The sequence below is a fragment of the Centroberyx affinis genome, unplaced genomic scaffold, assembly GCF_046629955.1.
Source record: "Centroberyx affinis isolate AG114_WGS23_722 - 3 ecotype Tasmania unplaced genomic scaffold, CSIRO-AGI_Caff_v1 ptg005018l_1, whole genome shotgun sequence".
NCBI classification, from domain to species: domain Eukaryota; kingdom Metazoa; phylum Chordata; class Actinopteri; order Beryciformes; family Berycidae; genus Centroberyx; species Centroberyx affinis.
In genome coordinates this window covers 328,058-351,372 of record NW_027282472.1, presented here as the reverse complement: position 1 = coordinate 351,372, position 23,315 = coordinate 328,058, and the positions used below count along the sequence as shown (strand labels likewise).

The 23,315-nt window shown below is 40.6% G+C and overlaps 2 protein-coding genes across 3 annotated transcripts; both read left to right on the top strand.

Moving 5' to 3' along the window:
- The first annotated feature begins 1,397 nt into the window (after positions 1-1,397).
- On the top strand, positions 1,398-9,806 carry LOC139666455 (uncharacterized). The gene is made up of 12 exons (XM_071545686.1): positions 1,398-1,635; positions 2,811-2,836; positions 2,919-2,996; positions 3,102-3,244; positions 3,346-3,468; positions 3,590-3,647; positions 3,844-4,221; positions 4,545-4,684; positions 4,774-4,890; positions 5,637-5,694; positions 6,274-6,345; positions 6,491-9,806. The coding sequence occupies exons 2-12, from the start codon at positions 2,812-2,814 to the stop codon at positions 7,990-7,992; spliced, it is 2,694 nt and encodes an 897-aa protein (XP_071401787.1). The 5' UTR covers positions 1,398-1,635; position 2,811; the 3' UTR covers positions 7,993-9,806.
- A 1,236-nt stretch (positions 9,807-11,042) lies between these two features.
- LOC139666448 (regulation of nuclear pre-mRNA domain-containing protein 1A-like) lies at positions 11,043-23,165 on the top strand. Of its 2 annotated transcripts, XM_071545676.1 has the most exons (8): positions 11,043-11,357; position 12,817; positions 13,546-13,675; positions 13,805-13,911; positions 17,955-18,049; positions 18,433-18,559; positions 19,753-19,928; positions 22,063-23,165. In XM_071545676.1, exons 1-8 carry the CDS (start codon positions 11,208-11,210, stop codon positions 22,159-22,161), a joined length of 885 nt encoding a protein of 294 aa, XP_071401777.1. In that variant the 5' UTR covers positions 11,043-11,207; the 3' UTR covers positions 22,162-23,165. The 2 variants fall into 2 exon arrangements, with proteins under 2 accessions (XP_071401777.1, XP_071401775.1); XM_071545674.1 differs by lacking the exon at position 12,817 and having other exon boundaries at positions 13,551-13,675.
- Positions 23,166-23,315: the final 150 nt, after the last annotated feature.

Sequence of the window (23,315 nt, the reverse complement as noted above, 5' to 3'; positions counted from 1 at the left end):
GCTTATTAAGTCGTTTGAGAAAAAAGTCGGCTGGCCCGGTGCATCGTGATGATGAAATATGCTGCCCAGAGCAACGGCATGGCTCTTTGACGTGTTTTTAATCGTTTTTTTAATACAATGGAGTTCTATGCCTGCTGGGACATGGCTTCATTGGGTACCGGCTACATGGACGAGATTTGCTGGCAAAACAAAATCATTGCTGATTTTGTTATTTTCATAGGATTTGTTGACAGTAAACAATGCATTAAAAACACCGGCCTTATCCTTTAAGCGCTAGTGGTTAGAAATGATCTCTTTTCTCAAGGTCAGGTGGTCAGGCGATGGTCTTGTTTCTTTCACTGCACAAATTTGACTACACTTCCCAAGAAGAGCAGCAGGTTAGACCCTCTCACACTGTTCATACATACATGTATGCAATAAAGAAGACCATACACACTCCAAACCTGAGACTGAGTTCTGATTTCCTCAACACTATATACTGTACATGTAGCCTACTGTATGTTGTTGGCACTCCTTTTCTCTTGCACAGCCTCATCCTGAGCCAAGATGGTTTGATAGAAAACCAAATGTGCAGGCCATGGCACTGCTACTCTATAGATGATGTTTGCCACAATACAGACCAGACGGCCTTGAGATATGTTGACCCTGAGGTCATCATGTAAGCACTTTGCTCCTTGTGTTAATTTATTGTTGAGGTGAGCTCACTCTTCAGCAGATTCTCCAGTCTGCTGAAGACCAATACTCTCCTCTGCAGATTTTGACATATAATAATAGGCTATTATTATTATTATTATTATTATTGTTATTATCATCATCATTATTGCAATAATAATGAGATATCCATTATTAAACAAAAAGACACCCACTCTCCCATCTGCTGGCATGAAAGTTAAGCACACTGTGGGTTAGTAGCGGTTATTGACGTTAGGAGTAATTTTAAGACATCTGCTTATAAAATAGGCTAGTATTTTTTATATATTTATTTATTTATTTGACGACACAATCATTTCTCAAAGACTGCCTGATGAATTTCAGGTGGTAAGTTATTTCGCATTTTTCATTATTATTATTCAAAAAAGTTTCAGCATGTTGGTAAATAACGTTAAGTGGTTTATGTTGCCAGTTTGGACGGAAAGTCCTAATGTTTAATGTAACTGGCATGACGGAGAGTCCAGCCCACTCCTGTTCAGCAGCAGGAACCTGGTGGTGTGGTGCAGCGCGTGCTTCAGTCTCGCCTCAGTGACAGGAAGAGGGTGAAGCGTTTTAAAGTCGCGGCGGAAAATTGAGCCCCGGTGCCCTTCCACTCCCACTCGATGCAAAAGCAAGCGTGGGTTGCTTGACGTCTTTTCTCGATCACTTTATCCATGCTGTCGGCATGTTTTGGGTACTTTGTGGACATTAGCGTCTCAACGTTTCGACTACCTTAAACAGACCAGGCGGACTGCGGACGTCAACTTGACTTTTTTTCAACGTTAAGTTAGCTTTAGGAAGGCAGTTTGTTTCGGTAGCAGGCACGTCGAGCTGGTTCGACTGTCAAACTGAAAAACGTGATTGCGAACAGCCGTTTGAGTTTAGCTATCGGAGCGTACGGGTTAATCGATTTTTTCCACTTTGACATTAGTCATTGCTGTTAAGGTATGTGTTGGTCATGGTTGGTGGCAGTGGACATATAACTGAACTTTAGACGTGAAGGCGTTGGGTTCTGCAATATATGATGATATGACGTTATGTATCTAACGGTTGAAATGTGAGGTGAAATGTAGGCTACTAACTTACGGTAGTTGCACTGAAACAGTCATTTCTAAATAATTCTGAGCAGCTCGATGATTGCTCTTAACTAAAGCTAACTTACTTATTATGTATTGGCTGTTGGGAAACACGTTATTATTGCTTAACTTGGGATAGCTAACGTCAGCGATTTTCCGCCCAGTCATTTATTAGTCAAACTGGCAGCTAGTCGTCCTGCTGTTTAGTGTAGCGTTAACCTACCAGGGGTTATTGGTCCTCGGCAAAACCACCAGGGGCCCCCAGCAAAATGAGGAATAGTTTAATTTCTCTATTATTTAATGTGAAGAGAGGGCAGTGAGAGGATGATCTAGGAAAGAGAGGCTTCACTCTCCTCACTCCTACACCTACAGAATAAACAGTTAACCTAATGTTATATAATTATGTAACAACTAAGCCACAATAAAAAAACTTCTCACAAGCGGTGAAAACCGCATCAAATGAGGGTTTGTGGTTGAATGCGAGTCTTAATGTTAAACTATTTGACTATTCAGAAATGCAGTTTCTTTTCTGTCCTTTCTGAATAGTCAGCTTGTGTTGCAGCGTCATCTGGTGGTTAGACAGTCCAACCTAGAGCTGCACTCTATCAAGGTGCCATATGGTTATTGTAGTTCAGTGTGTTTGAGAAAAAGACCATTAGGCAGGTCATAGACTAAAACACCCTCAAAGCTCGACTAACACAAAATTAGCCTATGAGCTATTAATCAGCTTGCACAAAGGACCAAAGTGATCTGAGAGATGTGGAATACCAACACACCTCTGTCTTTTTTGCCCCATGTTTTGACGACAGTTATTTTTTGCCCCCCAATAGTTGGCAACCTGTTTAGAGATAATATACAGGAAATCATTGTGCCAAACTGCTTCTAAACAGCTATTTAGGCAGTGCCGGGGGAAATTCAGTATAAGCCCCCTGCACTTCCATGCACTGTTTTCTGAGCATATCTACTTTTGGTACTAAATTGTCTCTTTATTCTGCTACACCCTCCTCCCCCAACTGTATGCACGTGGTGATCCTAAAACTGCAGCATGCAGCCAGGCGGGGCACATAAAGGTAAGCCTTTTCACACTTCAAGTGAGTCATTGAACCCTGGTTTGTCTACATGCACGTTGAATGTTTGTCTCTTTATTTATAGGAGTGTCTGGCAAGAGCGAGCTGTTCCATTCCCTTAAGGTGTATCTGAACAACAAGAACAGACTACAACCCATCATTGGTCAGTAGCAACAAATGTCTCATAAGATTTTGATTTGTGCTTTGTTGTCTGTGTTGCCGTATGTGTGAGACTGAGATAATTCCTGTCACTTTATGTGTATTCCAGGCCTGGGCAGTGTTACAGAATGTGTGAAAGCGGGCACGCACAACAGAGAGGCATTGTACCTGTGTGAGGTGTGTGTGTGTCGCCTCAGCAAGGCTGACATACGGAACCACATCATGGGAAGTCTCCACAGATACAACTACATTGTAAGTAGTAGAGGGCCGGGTGGTGATAAACGTCTTTGTGTCAACGTATTTGTGTCAGCGTCTTACCAGATGATACTCACTGGTGGTGTTTGGCCTGACAGAAAGCCTGGCACCCACACTTTGTGGCTGAATGGAAGAAGAGTGCTGACCTGTCCAAACTGGCCTGGCCACTGATGGAGATGGCTAAGATACTTGAGAGAAGAGAGGGACCTGGGGAAGTACAGGTAGGCGATTTTAATGTGATTTGAATGCATATGACTGTTTATGATTGCAAACAAATGAGTGTTTTGGATATGGGATGTTTGAGTGTTCATATCATTTTGTGTGGCCTGTCCTCATGTTAAGGTGCTGGAGTTTGAAGAGGCTGTATACCAGGAGATGGCATCACACAATGAGGCTGATGGTTAGTGTTTATCCCTGTCTATCCATTTGTATAGGATGTGTTTGTCCCACTAGATACACTCTGTTCACCTTCCCAATCCCACCCTCCGTCTTCTCCTATCCCCCATCTATCTCCTTTCTCTTTTTTGCCTCTATTTTTACTTCCATTCACCCCTCTGTTTTACTTCAACCATATCTCTTTCTCTCTCACCATACAGCAGTTACTCTGTTAAATACCTTCAGACGTGGGCAGGGGCAGAGTGAACCTTGGAGCCAATCAGAGACCACCTCTGCTCAGCTGGAGCGCCCTGCTGTCCAGTCACAGAGGGTTGTGCTTCCTCCCCAGAAGCACCTAAGACAGTCAAAGAAACCAGTAGGCCAACCGCTCAAGGCCATCACGCAATTACAAACAACCTCAGCTCAGACTGACAAGCCTCTACCCTTGATACAGTCAACTGCAGCTCCCCCTGTCAAGTTGAAAGAGAACGCCTCTGTATTGCAAATGGGGAACAATTGGAAGTCACTTGAGCCCCCTGTGCAATCAGAGAACAGCAACAGCTTTATTGATGGCTACACAGGGACCAAGCCTCTTATTGGTGAGAATGGTTGGAGAGTAAAACATTTTTTAATTTGTTGGATTACTCAGAAACATGTTTGAAAAGAAAAAAGGCATTGGCAAATATATTCATTTTTGAAGCAACATAATCTGCTGGAATATTAACCATGTTCAGTTACATTACTGAGTTTGCTCTAGTATCCAGTGATTCCAATTTTAAACTGGTCATCAGTACTTTATAATGGATGTTTTCTAATAGTAACCTACATAATTCTGTTGGTGAGTATGCTAATGATGAGTTGTAGTGCAATATTTTGGGGATGGATCATTTAAAAAAAGTCTGTGTGTGCATGTTTGCACCAGGTCTTAACTGTGTGATTGAGTGTAGAAGTGAAGAAGATGGCCACCCATACTGTTTCATATGTCACTGCTGCCGCATCAAATCCATCAAAGATGACATCATTGATCACCTGACCAGTTCTTCCCATCTCTTCAACTACATGGTCAGTTTGTTCTGCATCAGTAATTAAAGTGAGCTACAACATCCATGCATACAATGTTTTAAGTTAATTTAAAACATCTTTGTGTGTAGATGGAAGTTCATCCTGAGCAGGTGGAGGTAATGATGGCGGGGATTAATGGCAATAGACAGCTTCTCCAATCAGTGGCCAAGAAAGTGGAGCAGGAGGAAGGCAGAGGAGAATTAAAGGTATCACATTCACTCTTGTGCACACACTGTCCTGTTTTGGTTTTGTATGTAAAAAGGAGTGGAGAGTTTGAAGAGTGTGATACAGTGTACAAACAGACAGGGTAATATCCTCAGCCCAGTATCATACTTTTATAATTGATCAAACGGGCCTAATGTCTTCCCTGAGAATTTCTCAGTGGAATTGTGCAGTCAATATTTTGACCAGCTTTACATCCTTAGAGAATCCAGTGGAGAAAAGAGTTGCAATGAGGTAAAGAGCAGATAAACCAACCTAAAGAAGGAATAAAGCTCCTCCAAATTAGCTTACATTTGTTGAGAACAGGTGTTTACTTGCACAGACATGGTGATACTGTGACAGGGATATGTGACCGTTTTAGACTGCACTCATCTAATAATTTGTATAACCTTCCCTAAAATTCAACACCGAATTGCATATATACTTGGTTTACATGACAGGTACTGCATGTTTCTAGTAGTCACCCTGGAGGTGTCTGCACTTGAACAAACTTTTGCCTACACCCTGTGTGAGAAAACAGAAAGTTTAGACTAGAATCATTTTTACTTACGGTATCTGAATTGTCCTGATGAAGCAAATCCCATCCATTTAAATGTTAAGTGCTGACAAACTGATGAATTGGCCCAGGGCCTGGGCTGGTACAGTCTTGGTTTCTCTTCTCCACTCAGTCTCCACTTTTCCTCTTTCATTCATCCTCCATCTTATGTTCAGAACATCTCATGTTTCCTAGGTGATGAGGGTACCAGCCTCCCTCTGTATCCTGCTGACTGGCAACAGTTATCACTGGTGTAAGTACGAATGTATCCTCATCCACTGTCTTTCCTGTTTGGCCTAACCTCTTCCCTTCCCAGCTCCTGCTCTTGAGTGACTAGTGATGTAAGTATAACACTACACTAACACTACCCTACACTCTCATGCTTTATGGAGTCATCTGTTGAAGATAAGTTTGCTGTGATAATTGATGCCCTGCCCTAAGACTGACAGTTGTTTGTCAAGACCATGTTGCTTCACCCATGCATTTCGATGTGTAGATTTGATTAGGCTCCATAAGTCAAATTCAGGCATTTTCTTTGCTACTTCTGTGTTATTCACCCCTGGTGTTTGAGTGTTTATTTTACACTCTCCTTTCATCCTTTGTGCTTGTTTTTTTTCTATTCTCCATAACTTATCTCTTAAATGTGTCTGCATGTTTGAATCTTCAACCACTTCAATGTTTCTTTTCCAAATCCAAATGCATTCTCTTCACCTGGCTTATTCTTCTGCTCCTCCTGTGTTTTTGAGTTAATACACTCATGATTTTTATGTATTTTTCTGCGTATACCCCTTGTATTCTTCTCCTCTCTTTCTGTTCTGTCTCTTTGTTTCAGGCATGAAGATGTTGTCTAATGGTAATGGCTGGACAAGTACTAACATCCAGAAGAGAAAAATTCCTGTCAAAGGTGTGTGTCTCTGATGGGCAACAGTTGAATCAATGGAAACCAAAAACTAAAAGAACCTTCTGTTTTCTTTCAGTCATGATATTGTCTTTTTCATTTTCTGCTGCCTTTCAAACTTTCTGGGTCCATTTTATGCTTATTCTCTAAGGGCCAAGTGTTGGTGTCATCGAGGCCTCGGATCAAGGCATGCCACAGAAACGTTCTGCAGTTCTGTCAAAACAGGCAAATAGGGAAAAGAAGAGGAAGAAGATTGTGAATGTGACAAATCCTGTGTTCAAGGTAAGCCTGCCTCTGACCAAAGGTTCAACGGTGCTGGAGAGGACACCTTTCAGCCTGGACAGCCTCCCTGTGTCACCCACGCACTCCCCCACTGCAGACCCAGATCTTAGCCCCTCATCCGAGATAGACCCTGACTCTGGGCTACTGGCCATTAACCAGGCTGAGCACACATCACAACCTCAGCTTGACTTTTTTAGTGGAGGCACAGACGCACACACCGACGGTCGGTACCTGGGACAGGAAAGAAACTTCAAAGACACTCAGTGTGAAGAGGTGGATAGTTATTTCAGTGACAGTCAGTGCTTCAACCAGTCTGAAAACATGACTGGAACAAATCCATATGAACAAAGAATCTTCCATAAGCCAGCATATGAGACAGAAAAGGGACCAACCCATGCCTCATTCCTGCATGAAAAGCAGGGTGGTGAGACATCGAACTGTTCAGTTTCTGAAATACAAAATGCTTATGAGGAGCGGAATAATGGCAGATGGCATCATACTCTAGGAGGACTAATTAAAACCATTTATAAAGACCGGCAAAATGAAGGCTCAGACAGAGATGAAGGGCTAACTGCTGCTGTGTACCACACTCAGGATTGGTCAACTTACAACTCCTACCACAGCGAAGAGGAGGGTTGCACTGAAGAAGAGCAGCAGTACAATTCTAATTTTCAGAATAAAGTTAGCTTAAGAGTGGAAGTGCCAAGAGAAGAGGGACAGAGGGCAATGAACTCAGGCAAGACTCAACGACAGTATTACCAACACCAGCCCCAACAGCAACACTTGGCTCCTCCTTTATTCGTTCATAGGAGCAACATGGATCCTCACGTAGATGAGTCGATTGCTCGCAGTGGTGGCATCGCAGCAGAGCCTAGAACGCAGTTCATTGAAAGGGAACAAAGAGGATGGCAGACTTTGGGATACATGCAGTTCTCTTCTGGGTATGTCCAAACAGCTCCACATGGGTACACAACACAACCTATGGCCTATGCATCCTTCCATCTAGGCCGTGGGGTGACCTCTGACCCCTACTACAATACTGGACCTAGGACCAACCCTGACCTGCACCTTCCTCCTCCAAACCCCAATGTTGGTGGGCATAGATCCCAACCCCACGTGTTTATCCTGCCTGGGCAAGCTCAAGGATATGGAACCCACTCTGAATTTTCTTCCAGAGGGGCTGGTAATGGTTTGTCAGGTATGATGATGCCAGGGAATGTGGGTTGGGCACCCTCTCCATATATGGTTACTTATCCAAGTACAAGTCCCACATCTGCACATCTTGGAGGACCTCACTGGGACCACATTTCTGCTCAAAGCACTGGTGTCCCTGTTGGGTCCAACCACACTCAAATGGTCCAACATTTCTAACAAGACTTGAATATATCTGGTTTCCTTAATTAATGTGAATCTCCTAATGTTGGGATGTTGTTGTCACTGTAGTGATACACCCTTCATAGCCTCTTAAGGTTATGCAGTGGGAGATAATTCTTCAGCTTTGTCTTCCTTGACCTCTTATTTACATTGCATCACTTTTCAATTAAGCAGTGTCATTTCATTTTGAGACATTTTTCTTTCATATGAAGTTGAGGCAGTAGCCTTTTCTTCCACTTGAACTGGGCAGAAATGTATAGTTGATGCATTTGCATATTCATGGGTACTTGGATGCTACACAACAAGAAGCATTCTTGCTGTGATTAGGTCCAGGCCAGTTGCAGTCACCTAATTCTTAAAAGTAAAAGCTAGTACTTTTCAATTCAGTGTTGGCCCCTGTGTCGTCCACATCAGAATGTGAATTATCTTCTCCCTGATCGTGTCTTATCTGAAGAATGTACTCACATGAGTCGAGCCATCCAATTAGAATAGGAGCCAATGAGATCATTTAAAAAAGGAAAAGCACTAGCTTCTACTGCAAGGCAATGTATGTGATTACTGAGTGAGAAACAAGTGTCTTGGCTAATGTGCTGGCTATATTTATTTGGGCCAGTGTTTCCCTTCAATAGAGAAATTACTCCATATTATATCATCAGTTCCAAATCATATTGAGGCAGTTTGTGGCTGACAGCTGACATGAACATTTTCTATTCCTTTTGGACCATTATGGCTATGTGACTGAATTTGATATTTTTAAGTAGGTTGTGACTTTCGTCTGAATGACATCAAGAAACATTTACTTTAAATTCATTCAATGTACTATAGGTCAGTTCAGCTTTGTTTTGCCTGATGATATTATTATGGTCTTGCATTATTTAACTATATGTCAGAAATGTGTTATTCCACTCAATATGTCATTAGATAAAGCTCTGCAGCTCTACGCTCTAGATTTTCTAGACCGTAATTGTTTCGATTCTTTGATGTTTTGTTTCTTTGATGAATATATACTATATTTCTGTTCCAATTACTAAAGTGTGTAATCATCTAATTATCTGAGATTAACATGATATAGATTGCTTGGTTAGATGGAGTTAATTGATGTAGTTATTTGGAGTTCAAATATGTTTCAAAAGCATAGTCAATCTAATGCTTTCCATTGGTAATCATTAGGCCATCTTAAAAATCACTCCACAGCAGTCACCTAGACCTGCAGCAGTGTCTGTGCATGTTAAACTCCCAGCTTCATGATTTATTTTGAAGATTTAACTGTGCCCTTTTGAACAGTGTTTAAATGAGTGTTTGTGAAATTGTAAAGTTTCTTCCTGTAATTCAAGTTAATGTGACAAGATCTAATTGTCTGAAGTTCCTAAATCCAACAGCACTCTTTATTTGTTTTTCATTTACTCAACCTTTGCCCAAACTTGGCCCTCTGTAGGAACCTTGGTACACCAGCTGCAACGCCAGCCTGTTGCAACCCTTCATTAACAGCATCATCAACAAAAAGGTTAAATTTGAAGATTAAGACAGGCCATGACCAGGGATTAATCCGTGGCCCATCTCTTAATGTTCTCATGATACTAATGCTAAACTAATACTAATTTATGAAGCATGGAATGCAACCAAAGCATTGTGAACCTGTGTATACCAAGGTTGCTTCAAACTAGATTTGGGAATTGTTGTCTGTACAGCTGTTAAGTGTTGAAGAGAAGCTGCCATGTCAGAACGCTGTGAGGCCACTGAATGTTATTTTGATGTACATGTTTCACACTAGTATTGAATGGTGTAACTTCTGTTTACGAGTGCAAAATAAATGACGGTCTTTGCAGATGTCAAGTAGTCACTTCATTTAGTTGTGTGAATCATCACTGCTGTGCCCTTCCCTGAATCTGTAGCCTAAATTATTATTATTGCTAATTATTGCTTGCTCATTGAATTATAAAGGAAAGGACTGACGGGAGAAGATGCTAGGTTTTATATCAACTGGCTATTATAGGCTGTAGAATGTTTTGTTTGTATCTCTTTATTTGCATGAGAAGCTAATTGTAAAACCAGCATTTGGTGGTTGCATTCACTAATCAAAGACCAAAAGCTACATGTACATGCTTCATGTTTATGTTTAGTCATGACCCCATTAGTCCCCACTGTCTCAATTTTCACTGGCAGACATACTGTCAACTGAAAACAACCTCTCTCTTTACCTGGTGTGTCTCTGTGGCTGCTTTGGAGCCTGCAGACGCCTCAGAACTGACCTGACAAGAAACAGTACCACTACTACATCCACACCCACCTTCACCGTACAGGGCCCCTCAAACAAATCTATTTGTATGAGTGCACAGAAGTGTGCTGAGTTTTAGATGAGTCTATCGTTTGTCTTTAAATAAAAACATTATCATGATTAATTACCTCTATGAATCATGATATTTTAAGATTCACTCACACTGAATGGGTACAGGATTCAGGAAGAGAGGACCCGTGGCTTTTCAGAGAAATATTGTGGTATCAATGGAAAATGTCTGACAAAGATCATTCATAAACATTAAAGTTCTCCTGGACCTGCATATGAAACAATACTATCTCAAATGCCTGCAAGAATTGGACAATGTGCTTCTTACAGTTGTTTGAGTGTGAGGGAAAGAGGAATTTGTCAGTGACAACCAAAATATAATCAAATCTGTATGAGGACACCACTAGATCTCTTGTTCAACATATTTTAAACAATTTCAAGTCAAACAATTACATTTTGTTTTGCAAGCTAAAAATGTTTGTCATCAATCCTTTGGGTTTGTCTATAGTAGAAATTTGTTATGGGACCTTCTATGTGGAGGGGATGGAGGCTGCCTGGGGTAATCCAGAGCCATTGAGAGAATGGCTCTGGGGTAATCCAAATAATGTAGCCAATTAAAACCACAGATTGATAGAGCTCGCATCTTTTCAACCTATCAGTGGACTGTAAACAAACGCGGAACCGCCTCTTGCAAGTTGCTGTGGTTTTCACCAAGGCAGCAAGACACCCTTTAATAGAGCTGAGCTGGCAGTGCACTAGCTAGTTTGTTAGCTGGCGAAAATAGCTAACAACAAACACAAGGAGGCTAGAAACATTACATTAACGTAATTTCTACAGTCACTGGCTATCTCGCTTTAGCTAACAGATCTGGGAGAAATCTTAAAGCTGCCTCCCCCACTGTCCAGTATTTCGCCTGAATCTCGTCGAGATGTCAGCTTTCTCTGAGGCGGCTTTAGAAAAGAAACTATCCGAGCTTAGCAACTCTCAGCAAAGTGTTCAAACCTTGTCACTGTGGCTCATCCATCATAGAAAACACTCGAAGACCATTGTCAACGTTTGGTTCAACGAACTTAAAAAGGTAAGCTTAACATAGTTCCTAGCAGTCAAGCCAGCTAACGTGTTTCTGCCAGTCACAGCCAAATATTTTTTAGCGTTGGCTAACAGGGATAACTTGGCTAGCGCTAGCTAAAACGTTGCTGTTTATTTCAAACTTTGTTAGCCAACGTGTAATCAAGTATACTAGTAACGTTAGCTTCCCAATAAGTTTTGACTAGCCAACATAAAAAATAGCGTTAAAGTTAGCTGTCTTCTGTCCTGTAAGTTATCGCTGGGTTTGGCTAGTTTACGATGCTGTACCCATGTTAAATGAGAGGATAGCAACAATGTTACTCAGTGGCTCAACTCCAAATGCATGCTATATCGTGTTAGCTAACTTGGGCTAATGCTGCTCATGTTTACTAGCTAGATAGTAGTCATAGTAGTAGCTGTTGGGATGGGCCTAAAAGATGGTGTTTTTACTTTGGGAGGTCAATGTTAAACGGCAAACGTTAGCTAGGCCAAAAATGGTGTCTTACATCTTTTTTACGAGGTAACATTATACTGTATACACTAATGTTTCAAAATGAGCAATTCTGTTCATTACAGCACCTTTCCTTCTTTCTTCCATCTGATGTGACTTGCTCTTTTACTGGCAAGAACACACAAGCTGACAAAAGTTTTTAACATATGCTTTGGTGTTAGAGGTTGAAAGTGCTCAACTCAAAATACAAAGGTGCAAGGTGTAAAGGCTTATCTGATAGAATATGAAGAAATAGACAGCACTGGAAAGAAGAAAATTGGTTAACTTATTCAACAGTTACAATTAACATGTAGGCTATATAGCTGAAACATATTCATCATGACTGATATGTAACAGATTGTTTATTTCTTTAATGATTTGATGTTTCTCACAAGTGCTCAAGTCTGTCAACCACTTGATGCTGTTGCAATATTACCTGTTTTTTAATAGGATAACTTATAATTTTGTTTTTGGCTCATTACCAACATCTGTTCATAGAGGTAGAAAGGTACTGGTCACACACACACTTACATATAATCATACATTTCTCTGTGGCTTCCCGACACTAGTCTTCAAGAGAAACACTGCTTGAAAGAGAAATCCATCACTGCAGAAAAGAACAAGGCTGTAGTGAACATTGCTATATTGCACAAATGTTAGATTTGCCATTCAAAGCATATCAAAACAAGAAGATATTGACAGAAAATATTGATCACAAAGCTGCCATGCATCACTATAAACAAACGTAGCCAGATTGTGGTATATCAGTAAAATGCTGTTCAAGAATTTGTTATGTAGATGGAGTGATAAGTGCACCTTTGAATTTTTGGGGTACAGTCTTGAATGTAAATGTGCTATAGTCTATTGTGTGGTATTGGATACAGCTATTTCAGTACAGCTTGTATTCTACAGTGCTTATATTTTGGATATGTGTCTAGGGCTTAACGTGTTGTATTTTCATTCTGGCACTTTTCCTTAGGGTGCAGGTCAACAGCCTAATGATACCTCAGGCGGTTGTTGTATTTTGGGAGGTTTTCTGTAGACTGAAAGGAGTGTGGGGTGTTTATAGCAACAGGGGATTCTAGAGATATTTCTCTGGGGCTTTTATGCTGAGCTCAGTGTTGACTGTGAACTGTCCTGAAACAACAGGCATATTTATCTATTTATTTAAATTGTCCGATGTGATGTTGCTACATGTTGGTGGATGTAATCTGAATGGAAAAGATTTACAAAATACGGTCTGCAATTAAAGAGAGTGGAGAGAGAAAGAGGAGACCGATTAACTTCTTAAAACATACGTTTGCCATGGGGGCTTGTTTGTAACCATAGTGAAGAGTGTGCTGTGTGTCTAAATGATTGTGGCTGGGGAGGTTTTCTTCTCACTTGTGGCTGATTGCTCTGGGGTGATTCGCTCTATTTTAAGACACTGAAAGGAGTAACTGAAGTAACACGTTTGTAGGTTTTAGATAAGTAATCTTTTTTGTGAATATTTTAAATAGGTTAATTGATGCATCATTATTCATTAGTGTATAACGCAGGCTGTCCATGAGTTGAAACGGTAACCTGTAAATTAAATTGTTTACTTTTCCTTTTGGTGCAATGAACCATGTGTCTCTGTTGCTGCTCAGCTTGAGGTTCAGTCTTGTCAGTTATAGCTGATTGACTCACTGTAATATGTGTATGTGTACGTGCGCATGCATGTATGCAGCTCAGGTATCACGCAAGCTGACCTTCCTCTACTTGGCCAATGACGTCATCCAGAACAGCAAGAGGAAAGGACCAGAGTTCACCCAGGACTTTGCACCGGTCATCATCGATGCCTTCAAACATGTGTTCAGGTCAGATTTAACAGTACCAAGCATTATTAAACCTGAATGTATGAAAACGGCACAGGAAAAAAATGAGTTGGATTTCACAAAGCCACTGAAAATGTACATGCCTGGTCTGACCTGTGTTGCTCTGTGCAGGGAGGGGGAGGAGGGCTGTAAGAAGCAGTTGGGTCGGATCCTGTCCATCTGGCAGGAGAGGGCTGTGTATGAGAACAACCTGCTGGACCAGCTCTCACAAGTCCTACGTAAGTTCACACAAATGGTTGGGTTTCCTCAGAGTTTGTGTCAGGGTTTTATTTTTTACTGGACAAGGTGTCTGGCTAGATTTCTGTTAGTGGACAAATTGTTACATTTCCAGCCGTATCTATTAGCTATATCTATTTGCCTAATAATGAGTGTAATATTTTTGTTTATGTAATGACATGATTTTGAAACTGACTTTTTGACTTTTTTAAACTATTTCAAAACAAACATGAAATATGATGTACATATCCTGCACAATAGACTGAAATGAGCAAATGGAAATACAGATATAAATGTAGTCATCAATGGGCAGAGACAGGTTTGCCTGTGTCTTAGCCTGAGTTTAGCCTCACTCCACTCACCTACTTGCTCAGTCTCTCGACAACACAAACTGAAGAGTCTAGGTAACATTTAGTCTAAAAAGTTACTTTAATGGGTACATTGTGGCAATGATTTTCCCAACCAGCAAATGTGTAAGAAGTCAAGCAGAAATTTAACTGGAATTTCAACTTTATAAGTTATAAGTTTTTCAACAGAATAACAGAGAGAGAACAAAATAAAAGCACTTTACTGCTGGTGAGTAAATTCAAGTAAAACATGGATATTAAGTCTGGTGTTGCAAGATTTATAAAGGGCACTCAGCCTTTTGTTTACTGACTAATATTTATGACTTGGGGGTCCATGAAACCAACTCAAAATCCACTGTAATTAAAAAAAAGAAAAAGAAAATCTGATTGTCAATATGAAAACAATATATATATATATATTTTTTATTAATGTCTGAATATCTGACCATTGGACCTATAACTGACTATCAATTATCATCTAAAGATGAGTTTCAGGACAGCCTGTTCAGATAAGAGGCTGACTCAGTTATAGGCTGCAGCCCATACCGGCCATATGCATTTATTAAGTTGTCTGACTAAGTTGAAGGTTAGCTTATTTTATCTTATATATTTAAAATTACATTAAAAGTCCTTTTTTTTTTTTTTATTTTTTTTTTTTTTATTATAGAGAAGACATCTACATTTTGAAATACTGTATCATAATGAAAATTGCTGATGAGCTGTAGCTCATGCAGTCTTTGAAAAACTGTGTATTTCAGTGTTTGGGTTATTGTGATACAAACAACTTAAGTTTTAAATTTGGTTTATCAAGTGGCCCCCTCCCATCACATATGTTTCATTGAACTAGACCCACAACAACAACCTCCAGAAGGCTCAACAGTAGGTTCTGGTGTCCCAGAACCAAGAACTCTACACTGAACAGAGCTAGAGTTAAAATTTGGTCATGGAAATTTAGAAAGGGTTCATGGAAAAGTTTTGGAATTTCATCAGTGAAAAGATGTGAGAACCCTGATAATGTCTGAACTTGCCGTTGGTCTCAACAACAATAGGCAAATGGGACAGCTGATCCCACTGACTAGGTTTAAACTTTGCTGGTTTAAAGTCTTGTAAAATTTCCCTGGGTGTTTTTTTTTGCATTTTTAAGCAGCAGGTAGCACAGACTTAATAAAGTGGTATGACAGGATGATCTTGAAATTTCAAATCTTCACAATATCCTCTGCAGCTAATGTGCTGTATGGCAGGAAAATCTACCTCTAGCCTGACTTGGAAACTAACCTGATTAATCAAATAAAAACCATCCTTAAGACAACTGTGGATGGATAGAACAGGTTATTATATGCTATGTGCTGTCAGCCTGTCAAACCTCATCATAGTTTATAGTATCTGAGAAAATTGTTTTTCACAAATCATGCCTGTTGTGTAAAAAAAAATAGAAAGTTGGGAAGGCTACTTGGTGCAGTGTCCGTGTCAAAAAAAGGTGAACAGGTTATCTTCAGATGAGGTTCCACTAAATGTGGCTACAAAATTTTTGGAAATTGTTTCCCTCCCTTGCATAACATTGTGATAGGTAGCACTTCCACATAGGGGTGCAACGGGTCACAAAACTCACGGTTCGGATTGTATCACAATCACAGATCAGATCATTTTTCGGATCAGCAAAAAAGGGTTAGGGTTAAATTAATTTAAAAATGTGCTACTTTGGCTCTGATGCAGCCGCCTCTCTCTGTAGTCACCACTTTGTAGTCTCGCTCAATGTCTCGCCCACAGCACTATCTGATTGGTTAAACTTAAATTGCTGAAGTTGAAATAAACATCACAATCTTGTGATCTATTTCAATGACGACAAGCATGCCCAGTTTCCCAGTTACACCACTGAAAATGCCCGAAGTCATAGCCTACGGGATTTCACTCAATGGAGGCGAAAGCGACGGCTTTTAAATAAGTCGCTCTTCCTTTTTTTTTTCTTCACTTACACAATCATTGCGCTTCAGAGTAAAACACAGCACGCATCTGTCTTGTCTGTATCTTTTCACTGCAACTCTGCATCAAGTTTTAGGGAATTATTACTTTAAAAAGTAACAGCGGCAGTAAAACTGTATTTCACACTATGATGGTTAAACTTTGCAATTAATCCGCGATTCACCATACGGATCATGGATCAACAACGGTCCGTTACACCACTACTTCCAAAGGAGGAGTCGAAGGCACTTCATATTGAATTTATTGCCTTTAATTCATGTGGGCAAGTATTAAAAACATGACTTATAACCTGCTTACATCAAATACATTTCTGGGGACAAGTGGAGTAATTACTGATGACAGTGCATTATTATTTGGTCAGTGTGATTAAATTATTGGACATACAGTACTGTGCAAAAGTCTTAGGCACCCTAGATTTTTTATATAAATTTCTTCTGAATTAGTGTGTCAGTACACTGCTGTTTATTGTAAATTTTTGATATTCAGAAACTTTTCATTTCATTAGTTTTGAAAGCATCTTCGCTTTATGGATTTCTTTGACATATGCCTAAGACTTTTGCACAGTACTGTACATTAGGTCAGCTTACAGGGAACATTGATCGTGAAAACTCTGCTGATGATGCAGCCAAAACTGAATTTCTATTAGAGCTGCAACGATTAATCAAATTAATCGATTAGTTGTCAACTATTAAATTAATCGCCAACTATTTTGATAATCGATTAATCGGTTTGAGTAATTTTTTAAGAAAAATAAGTCAAAATTCTCTGATTCCAGCTTCTTAAATGTGAATATTTTCTGGTTTCTTTACTCCTCTATGACAGTAAACTGAATATCTTTGGGTTGTGGACAAAACAAGACATTTGAGGACGTCATCTTGGGCTTTGGGAAACACGGATCAAGATTTTTCACCATTTTCTGACATTTTATAGACCAAACAACTAATCGATTAATCGAGAAAATAATCGACAGATTAATCGACAATGAAAATAATGGTTAGTTGCAGCCCTAATTTCTATTTTTCCAAGTTAAATTGGATTTCAAAATATTTGTTCAAAAGGTTTAATCCTTACAACTACAGTCAACTGCATATGGGACTGGAGAATGCTTCAAATTAGCTTTTATGCACATACTCTCCTCTGTGCTCCTCCATGCAATACCCTCCAAACCACGCTGTCAATGTGGCTATGTCCTGTACACAAATTTGATGTTGCAGGTGAAGCTGTTGTCCATCCACTTACTGACTGTCCCAGACATGAAATCGGCCTGAGAATATTATTTGAAGGCAGTAAGCTTTTTGCACATTGTCTGTCTGTTTGGTCCTATTTTACTGAATACCAGCACCCACAGTGTTCAATCCCATCGATCCTGTGGAAGGTGAGAGGCAATCATATCTACCACTTATTAACAGGTGTCCCAATATAATGGGCATGAAGGCATGAAATATAGGAAGATGAGACTTGGAACAGCCTGGCCTGCCCTTCTTACAAGACAAATGTTGGATTGCTGTTGATTGACTGACACTAATCAAGGTTAAACAGTCAGGTAAAGATCAAACATTGAGGAAAAGTGATGGCTATTCAGGATGGATTGGAAGATGGGGGGTTATTATTCTGCCATTTAAAGTTGTAGATTTTCACTGTTCTACTTGTGCTGGCAAACAGTGCCTCTGGATGTGACATTTTCCTTTGCCTTTTTGCTCTTTTCTTGTCTATTTTAGATGGAGAGAAGAAGGCTAAGAAGAGGTCATATGAGGAGATCCAACTAGATGATGAGGACTTTGCCTCCCAGAGCTCCCCAGCAGAGCCCCCACAGGTGCTGGCCTAGACAACCCAACACCCCACAGCGGGGCCATAAATAGAGGGTGTTATGAAATTATGCATTTAATCACACAGAGGTCATTTTATAATATTTACTGCAGTTAACAAGAGTGTTTCTGGACTAATTTGTAATATTTTTATCTTTACACTTCCATTCTCTGCTCTCTCGTCCATATTACTCACTTTTTGTTTTACTTCTGCCTCCTCCTGCGCCCCTCCCGCCCCAAACACACACACACTCACTCACTTGCATGCTTTTCTTTGCCCTTAACTGCTCACTCACTGTGCCCTATTTCTTTGCTTCTGTCCTCCATTTGCTCTGCTTAACTCCCATCCCTACGTCATCATCCTCTCCCCCGTTTCCCCTTCCTCCCTCAGACAGCTGAGTTAATCCGGGCCCTGCAGGAGCTGGAGAATGCAGCCTCTGGCGACTCAGCGCTGCGTCAGCGCATCTCTTCCCTGCCTGCCGAGGTGCAGGACGCATCACTGCTTCACAGAATCACAGGTAGGAGGCGGGACACAGCCCACTATTGTGTATGTACACACGCGCACAGAAATTTACAGTTACTAAAGGAAACCTGTTTCACAGTACATGTTCATTAAACGCATACTCCTTAGCTAGTCAAGGAATCGTCATCCTGAGCAACAGGGTGGCTTAAAGGATAAGGCCGGTGTTTTTAATGCATTGCTTACCGTCAACAAATCCTATGACAATAACAAAATCAGCAATAATTTTGTTTTGCCAAGAAGTCTCGTCCATGTAGCCGGTACCCAATGAAGCCATGTCCCAGCAGCCATAGAACTCCATTGTATTAAAAAAATGATTGAAAACACGTCAAAGAGCCATGCCGTTGCTCTGGGCAGCATATTTCATCATCACGATGCACCGGGCCAGCCGACTTTTTTCTCAAACGACTTAATAAGCTGTAAACACGTTTGCGATCTCAGGAAAGTAGTTCTGTAGCACTGAAAATAGTACCCGGCGTAATGAAGAATTTATTCCAATTTGATTTGGTAATAACTACAACAGTCTGACCTTTTGTGGTAACAGTTATCGATTTTTAAAATTGAAACTATGTCTTTGTGAGCTGTATTTCAAGGTTTTTAGCTTACAATTGGAGCCAATTACTTCCGGGTTGAACGCTAAAAATGGTACGTGGGAAGTCAGAAAGTAACGGGAGTAGAGCAAACACATTGTTGATTTTGTTATTTTCATAGGATTTGTTGACGGTAAGCAATGCATTAAAAAACACCAGCCTTTTCCTTTAATGAGTAAACAGACCGGCATTCAGCTGGAAGGCCTAGGCTCAAGCCCCTGTGACAGCAAACGTCCTGCTGGAGTGTCCTTGAACAAAACTCTGAATCCCTACCAGCTCTATTGGCTGCAGCTGTAGCTGCTGCAGCCGACCTCCCTGTGGAGAGGGGATCAGTAAAAAGATGATTTTCCCCTTCAGGGATAAAAAAAAAAAAAACAACTTTCCACAACTTAAAGTTGATGGCATGATGAGGAGCGAATATGCTTCCACTGGGCGTAGGGAACAGAAGAGTTGATATGCTTACCAGTGATTAGTGCTATTTGTGTTTTGGCTGGGTGTTCTATCAGTACTGAGGGAATACTGCATGCCCTCCATCTGAACCCTTCAGACCGGTCATATTCAAGCACTGTGCCCTCCTCTCTGTATGCTTTGTGTGCTTCAGATAAGGAGTCAGGGGAGCGGCTCTCCCGGCTGGTGGAGGAGGCCTGCATGCTGCTAGCAGACTACAGTGGCCGCTTGGCGGCAGAGATCGACGACCGGCGGCAGCTCACGCGCACGCTAACGCTCTTCCTGCACAGCCAGAAGGACGGCTTGGCCCAGAACGAGCAGAAACTAGAAGTGCGTAAATAATCACCTTTTTTTTTTTTTTTTCCTCCTCATTCAACCTAGTTGCCATTTGTTATCTGTGTTTGTCCGTCTACTTCACCTTTCTATCATCATTGATCCTTGATGTTAATCTGTTTGTCTGTGTAGCTTTTTACTCACAAATATTGTTTGTTCACCTTCTGGAATTAAATTTCTTTTCATATATTTCAGGATGTTATATGTTTCTGCAGACTGTTTTATTACTAAACCAGGCTGTAGATTTTAAATTTGGTGGACAAACAATATGATTGTTATAGTTTTATGAACACTGGGCAGATTGATTTGGATATACACTTGACATCCAAGTTCGGTATTCCCTTGCCATTGGGAAATACTTGCTCAGTGAGGTTGCTTTCATGTAGCTCAGCTGCGTTTTAACTCATTGTGTCTTATCCTGTGCATTTGCTAGAATGTAGTCCTTCCCTCAAGGTAGGTAACGACCAAAAATGCTTCAGTGTCTCATTTTCATCATCATCATCATCATCATCTCTACACTTTCTCTTGCTTTCTCATAGACTGTGGATGCCGTTTGTGATGAATGTTTAACTGTCCAGTCTTTATCCACAGGACATGAAGAGGATTAAGTATCTCGTGTTTGTATCTTCACTAAATCAAGTCTCTTGTAATAAAAAAAACAGGAAATAAAAAATGAAACTGATCTTGTGAGTGCTGTCATTTTGCTTTGACACCTGCTTCCCCTGGTGATGCTTGCATTGTACAATCAAATTTGTTACGTTTTCTTTGATGTAGACATATATACTAACTACACACTTTAGGCTTAAACTGAGCTGTATTCAGTGGTAGGTGTAGATGTGCCCAAAGGGAGGAAAACATCAGTTTCATATTATGACAAGAATAAGAAAACAGCAACCAGGTTTCGGCCATCTAAAATGTGTTTTATTCCTAACCAGTAGGTTTGTTTCTGCTGTTCATAACATATTCTCTAATGAGATTTTTTTGTTAATATTGATAACATGATGTCTAATTACTAGAAGACAAAGAATAAATTTGATATTTATCAATCAAAAATTCATGTTTCATTTTGAACTGTGAAACCTCCCTTGGCCGGAGGAAGTTTGTGTTCTGCTTGCACAACACACCCGACATCCATCAGCTGTTTGGCAATCATACATGACAAGCATATCTGATAAATAACACATGCAGAGAGATTAAAACATTTGACCGGCACTTGAGGTGACCGTGTGTATATCAGTATATTTTAAGTCATAACATTAGCCCCAGCAGTCATTTAACGTGCATGTAGAATTAGGTGAAAACATTTCTGTGGGCGTCAGCTTTGCTCCTCTGGTGACTGACCTTAGGCTGTGTGCCAGGGTCGTCGTTTCTGTGTTAATCTCACACACTCCCTGATGATAGACCAGCGGCACTTAGATATGACATGCACAGCGCCCTCCCTCCAGTGGTCTTCGTAGGCTTTAACTACTGCAGAGAGATGTGAAATAAACTGAACTGCTCACATCCCCTTTGCTAAGGATATTCTCAAAATGAAATGGAGGAGAAAAGGTTTCTATTCTGATGGCCTCCTGTGTGTTTTGTAGATGGAAGTGAGAATAAACCATGTAGCAAGTTGACCATGAACCTGAGATAAAATTGAGTCATACAATTTTTTTTTCATGTGATACAGGGAATATTTTGAGGGAGGACAGCGTTGAAGGCATAAAAAGTGTTTGTTGATGGCCTAAAAACATTTGAGGAACTTTGTCACATTGAGCCTTGGCATAGAATTTGATCTGTTACTCTGGGGGAAAACACAGAAACTGTTTCATTTTGATGGGACACTTGCCTAGAAATTCACACTTAGTTTATTAGCCTACACCTCAGTTAGAGCCAGTTAGACCTTGAACTCCTGCCACATTCTGTAATGGAAAATGACCATGATGGATGACAAAACCTTAAGTGTAGACCTTAGTGTGCTCATAACATCCTTTATTTACAAGTTTTTACTAATACTACAAATGCACTCTTGTTTTCCTGATAAAATTTGGGAATTGAAACACCAAAGACTCACAAATCATAACCCCGCTGATTCACACCATCAGGTTTCTGAGTGCTGATGGACCTTTTCTGTTCCTTTTTACTGTTTCAGGAATACAAACGCAAACTGGCCCGGGTCACCCAGGTGCGGAAGGAGCTCCGTTCCCGTCTGAACAACCTCCCAGGGGGGCTGTACAACCCTGCAAACTGACTGCCCCCCCTCCCACTGACCAGACACCCCAAAACATCTCACCCCATCATTAAGCTATTCAGCCAGTGACATCACCATTGTCAGTCATTCTCGATTTTTGGGAACTGTCTCTGTCCCTCACCATAGAGCATCCTGACGTTTTCATTCTTGTCTTCAGCAGATTATTTCTACATATGTCTGTCATTCTCCTCTTTGCATCTTCAAGCTCCTCCCTCTGTGTTGTATACTGTCAATACACTGTAAATTAAGATTTATAATCATCAGTCACAGGCAGGCCCCTCATGCTTTGGCCCCTGCCCGCCCACCTTTTCCATCTTTACGGTGGTCAGGATGATGCTGGTGTGATATTATTTTTGTATTCATAGTGACTTCAGATAATGCACCAGAGGCTGTACAGCTGTGCTCCCTATGAGTATATCCCCTCCGTGTGATACTTCATAATCAGTTGCAGTATTTTTTTGGATTGCCGTCGTTACCTTTTTTTGTTTGTTTGTTTGTATGATATGATGATGATAATGGCCTTTAAGAAGATTGCCATGCCTACGTTTACTTATGAAACCATGCTGAAACTGAGTAGAGATGCTTCTGCAAGAAAACCGACATATGTGATTATAATTTACAGAAATCCCCTTGGGGGGATGTAAACCATTGTTCAGTGTATATATTATTCAAAGTTGCATGTAAATACGATGAAGTTGTTTGTTATACCTGTTTGTCTTTATGATTTGTGTCCATGTCAACATGGCTTGTGAAATGGTCAGAAAAATAACTGAGGCATCTGTGTAGATTGGTGATATCGCCGTAGTTGCTCAGACCTCCACTGTATTGAAATGAGTGAAGGAGCCTGTGGTGATCTTGTTTACTGTATCATTACTGCTTCATAGTTTTATCCTCCAGTCTACTGAATGTTGCGCAGCTTGACAAGTGCCCCACACTTTCCAAAACCAGACTTTATAACACTAGTTTGTTTTTGTACATACAAAGCAAATTCTTCTTAGAACCAAATAAACAGAAATATGTACAAACCTCTTCTGTCCTGCTTGCAATGTACGCCATGGGGTTTGCGTGCAATTGGGGTCCTGGCCAGCAGGAGGCATCAACGATCATCCACAAGCTTGTTTTCATCATGGTAGGACAGTGCAGGCGAAGGGTAC

What these genes read in the sequence shown, in the direction of transcription:
- LOC139666455 (XM_071545686.1), top strand. Translation starts at nt 2,812, where the DNA reads ATGCAGCCAGGCGGGGCACATAAAG. An exon ending in AGGGACCAAGCCTCTTATTG is followed by an intron (nt 4,222 to 4,544) that starts GTGAGAATGGTT and finishes TGTTTGCACCAG; the next exon opens with GTCTTAACTGTGTGATTGAG. An exon ending in AAGGCAGAGGAGAATTAAAG is followed by an intron (nt 4,891 to 5,636) that starts GTATCACATTCA and finishes CATGTTTCCTAG; the next exon opens with GTGATGAGGGTACCAGCCTC.
- LOC139666448 (XM_071545676.1), top strand. Translation starts at nt 11,208, where the DNA reads ATGTCAGCTTTCTCTGAGGCGGCTTTAGAAAAGAAACTATCCGAGCTT. An exon ending in CCAGCTCTCACAAGTCCTAC is followed by an intron (nt 13,912 to 17,954) that starts GTAAGTTCACAC and finishes TGTCTATTTTAG; the next exon opens with ATGGAGAGAAGAAGGCTAAG. An exon ending in AGAACGAGCAGAAACTAGAA is followed by an intron (nt 19,929 to 22,062) that starts GTGCGTAAATAA and finishes TTACTGTTTCAG; the next exon opens with GAATACAAACGCAAACTGGC.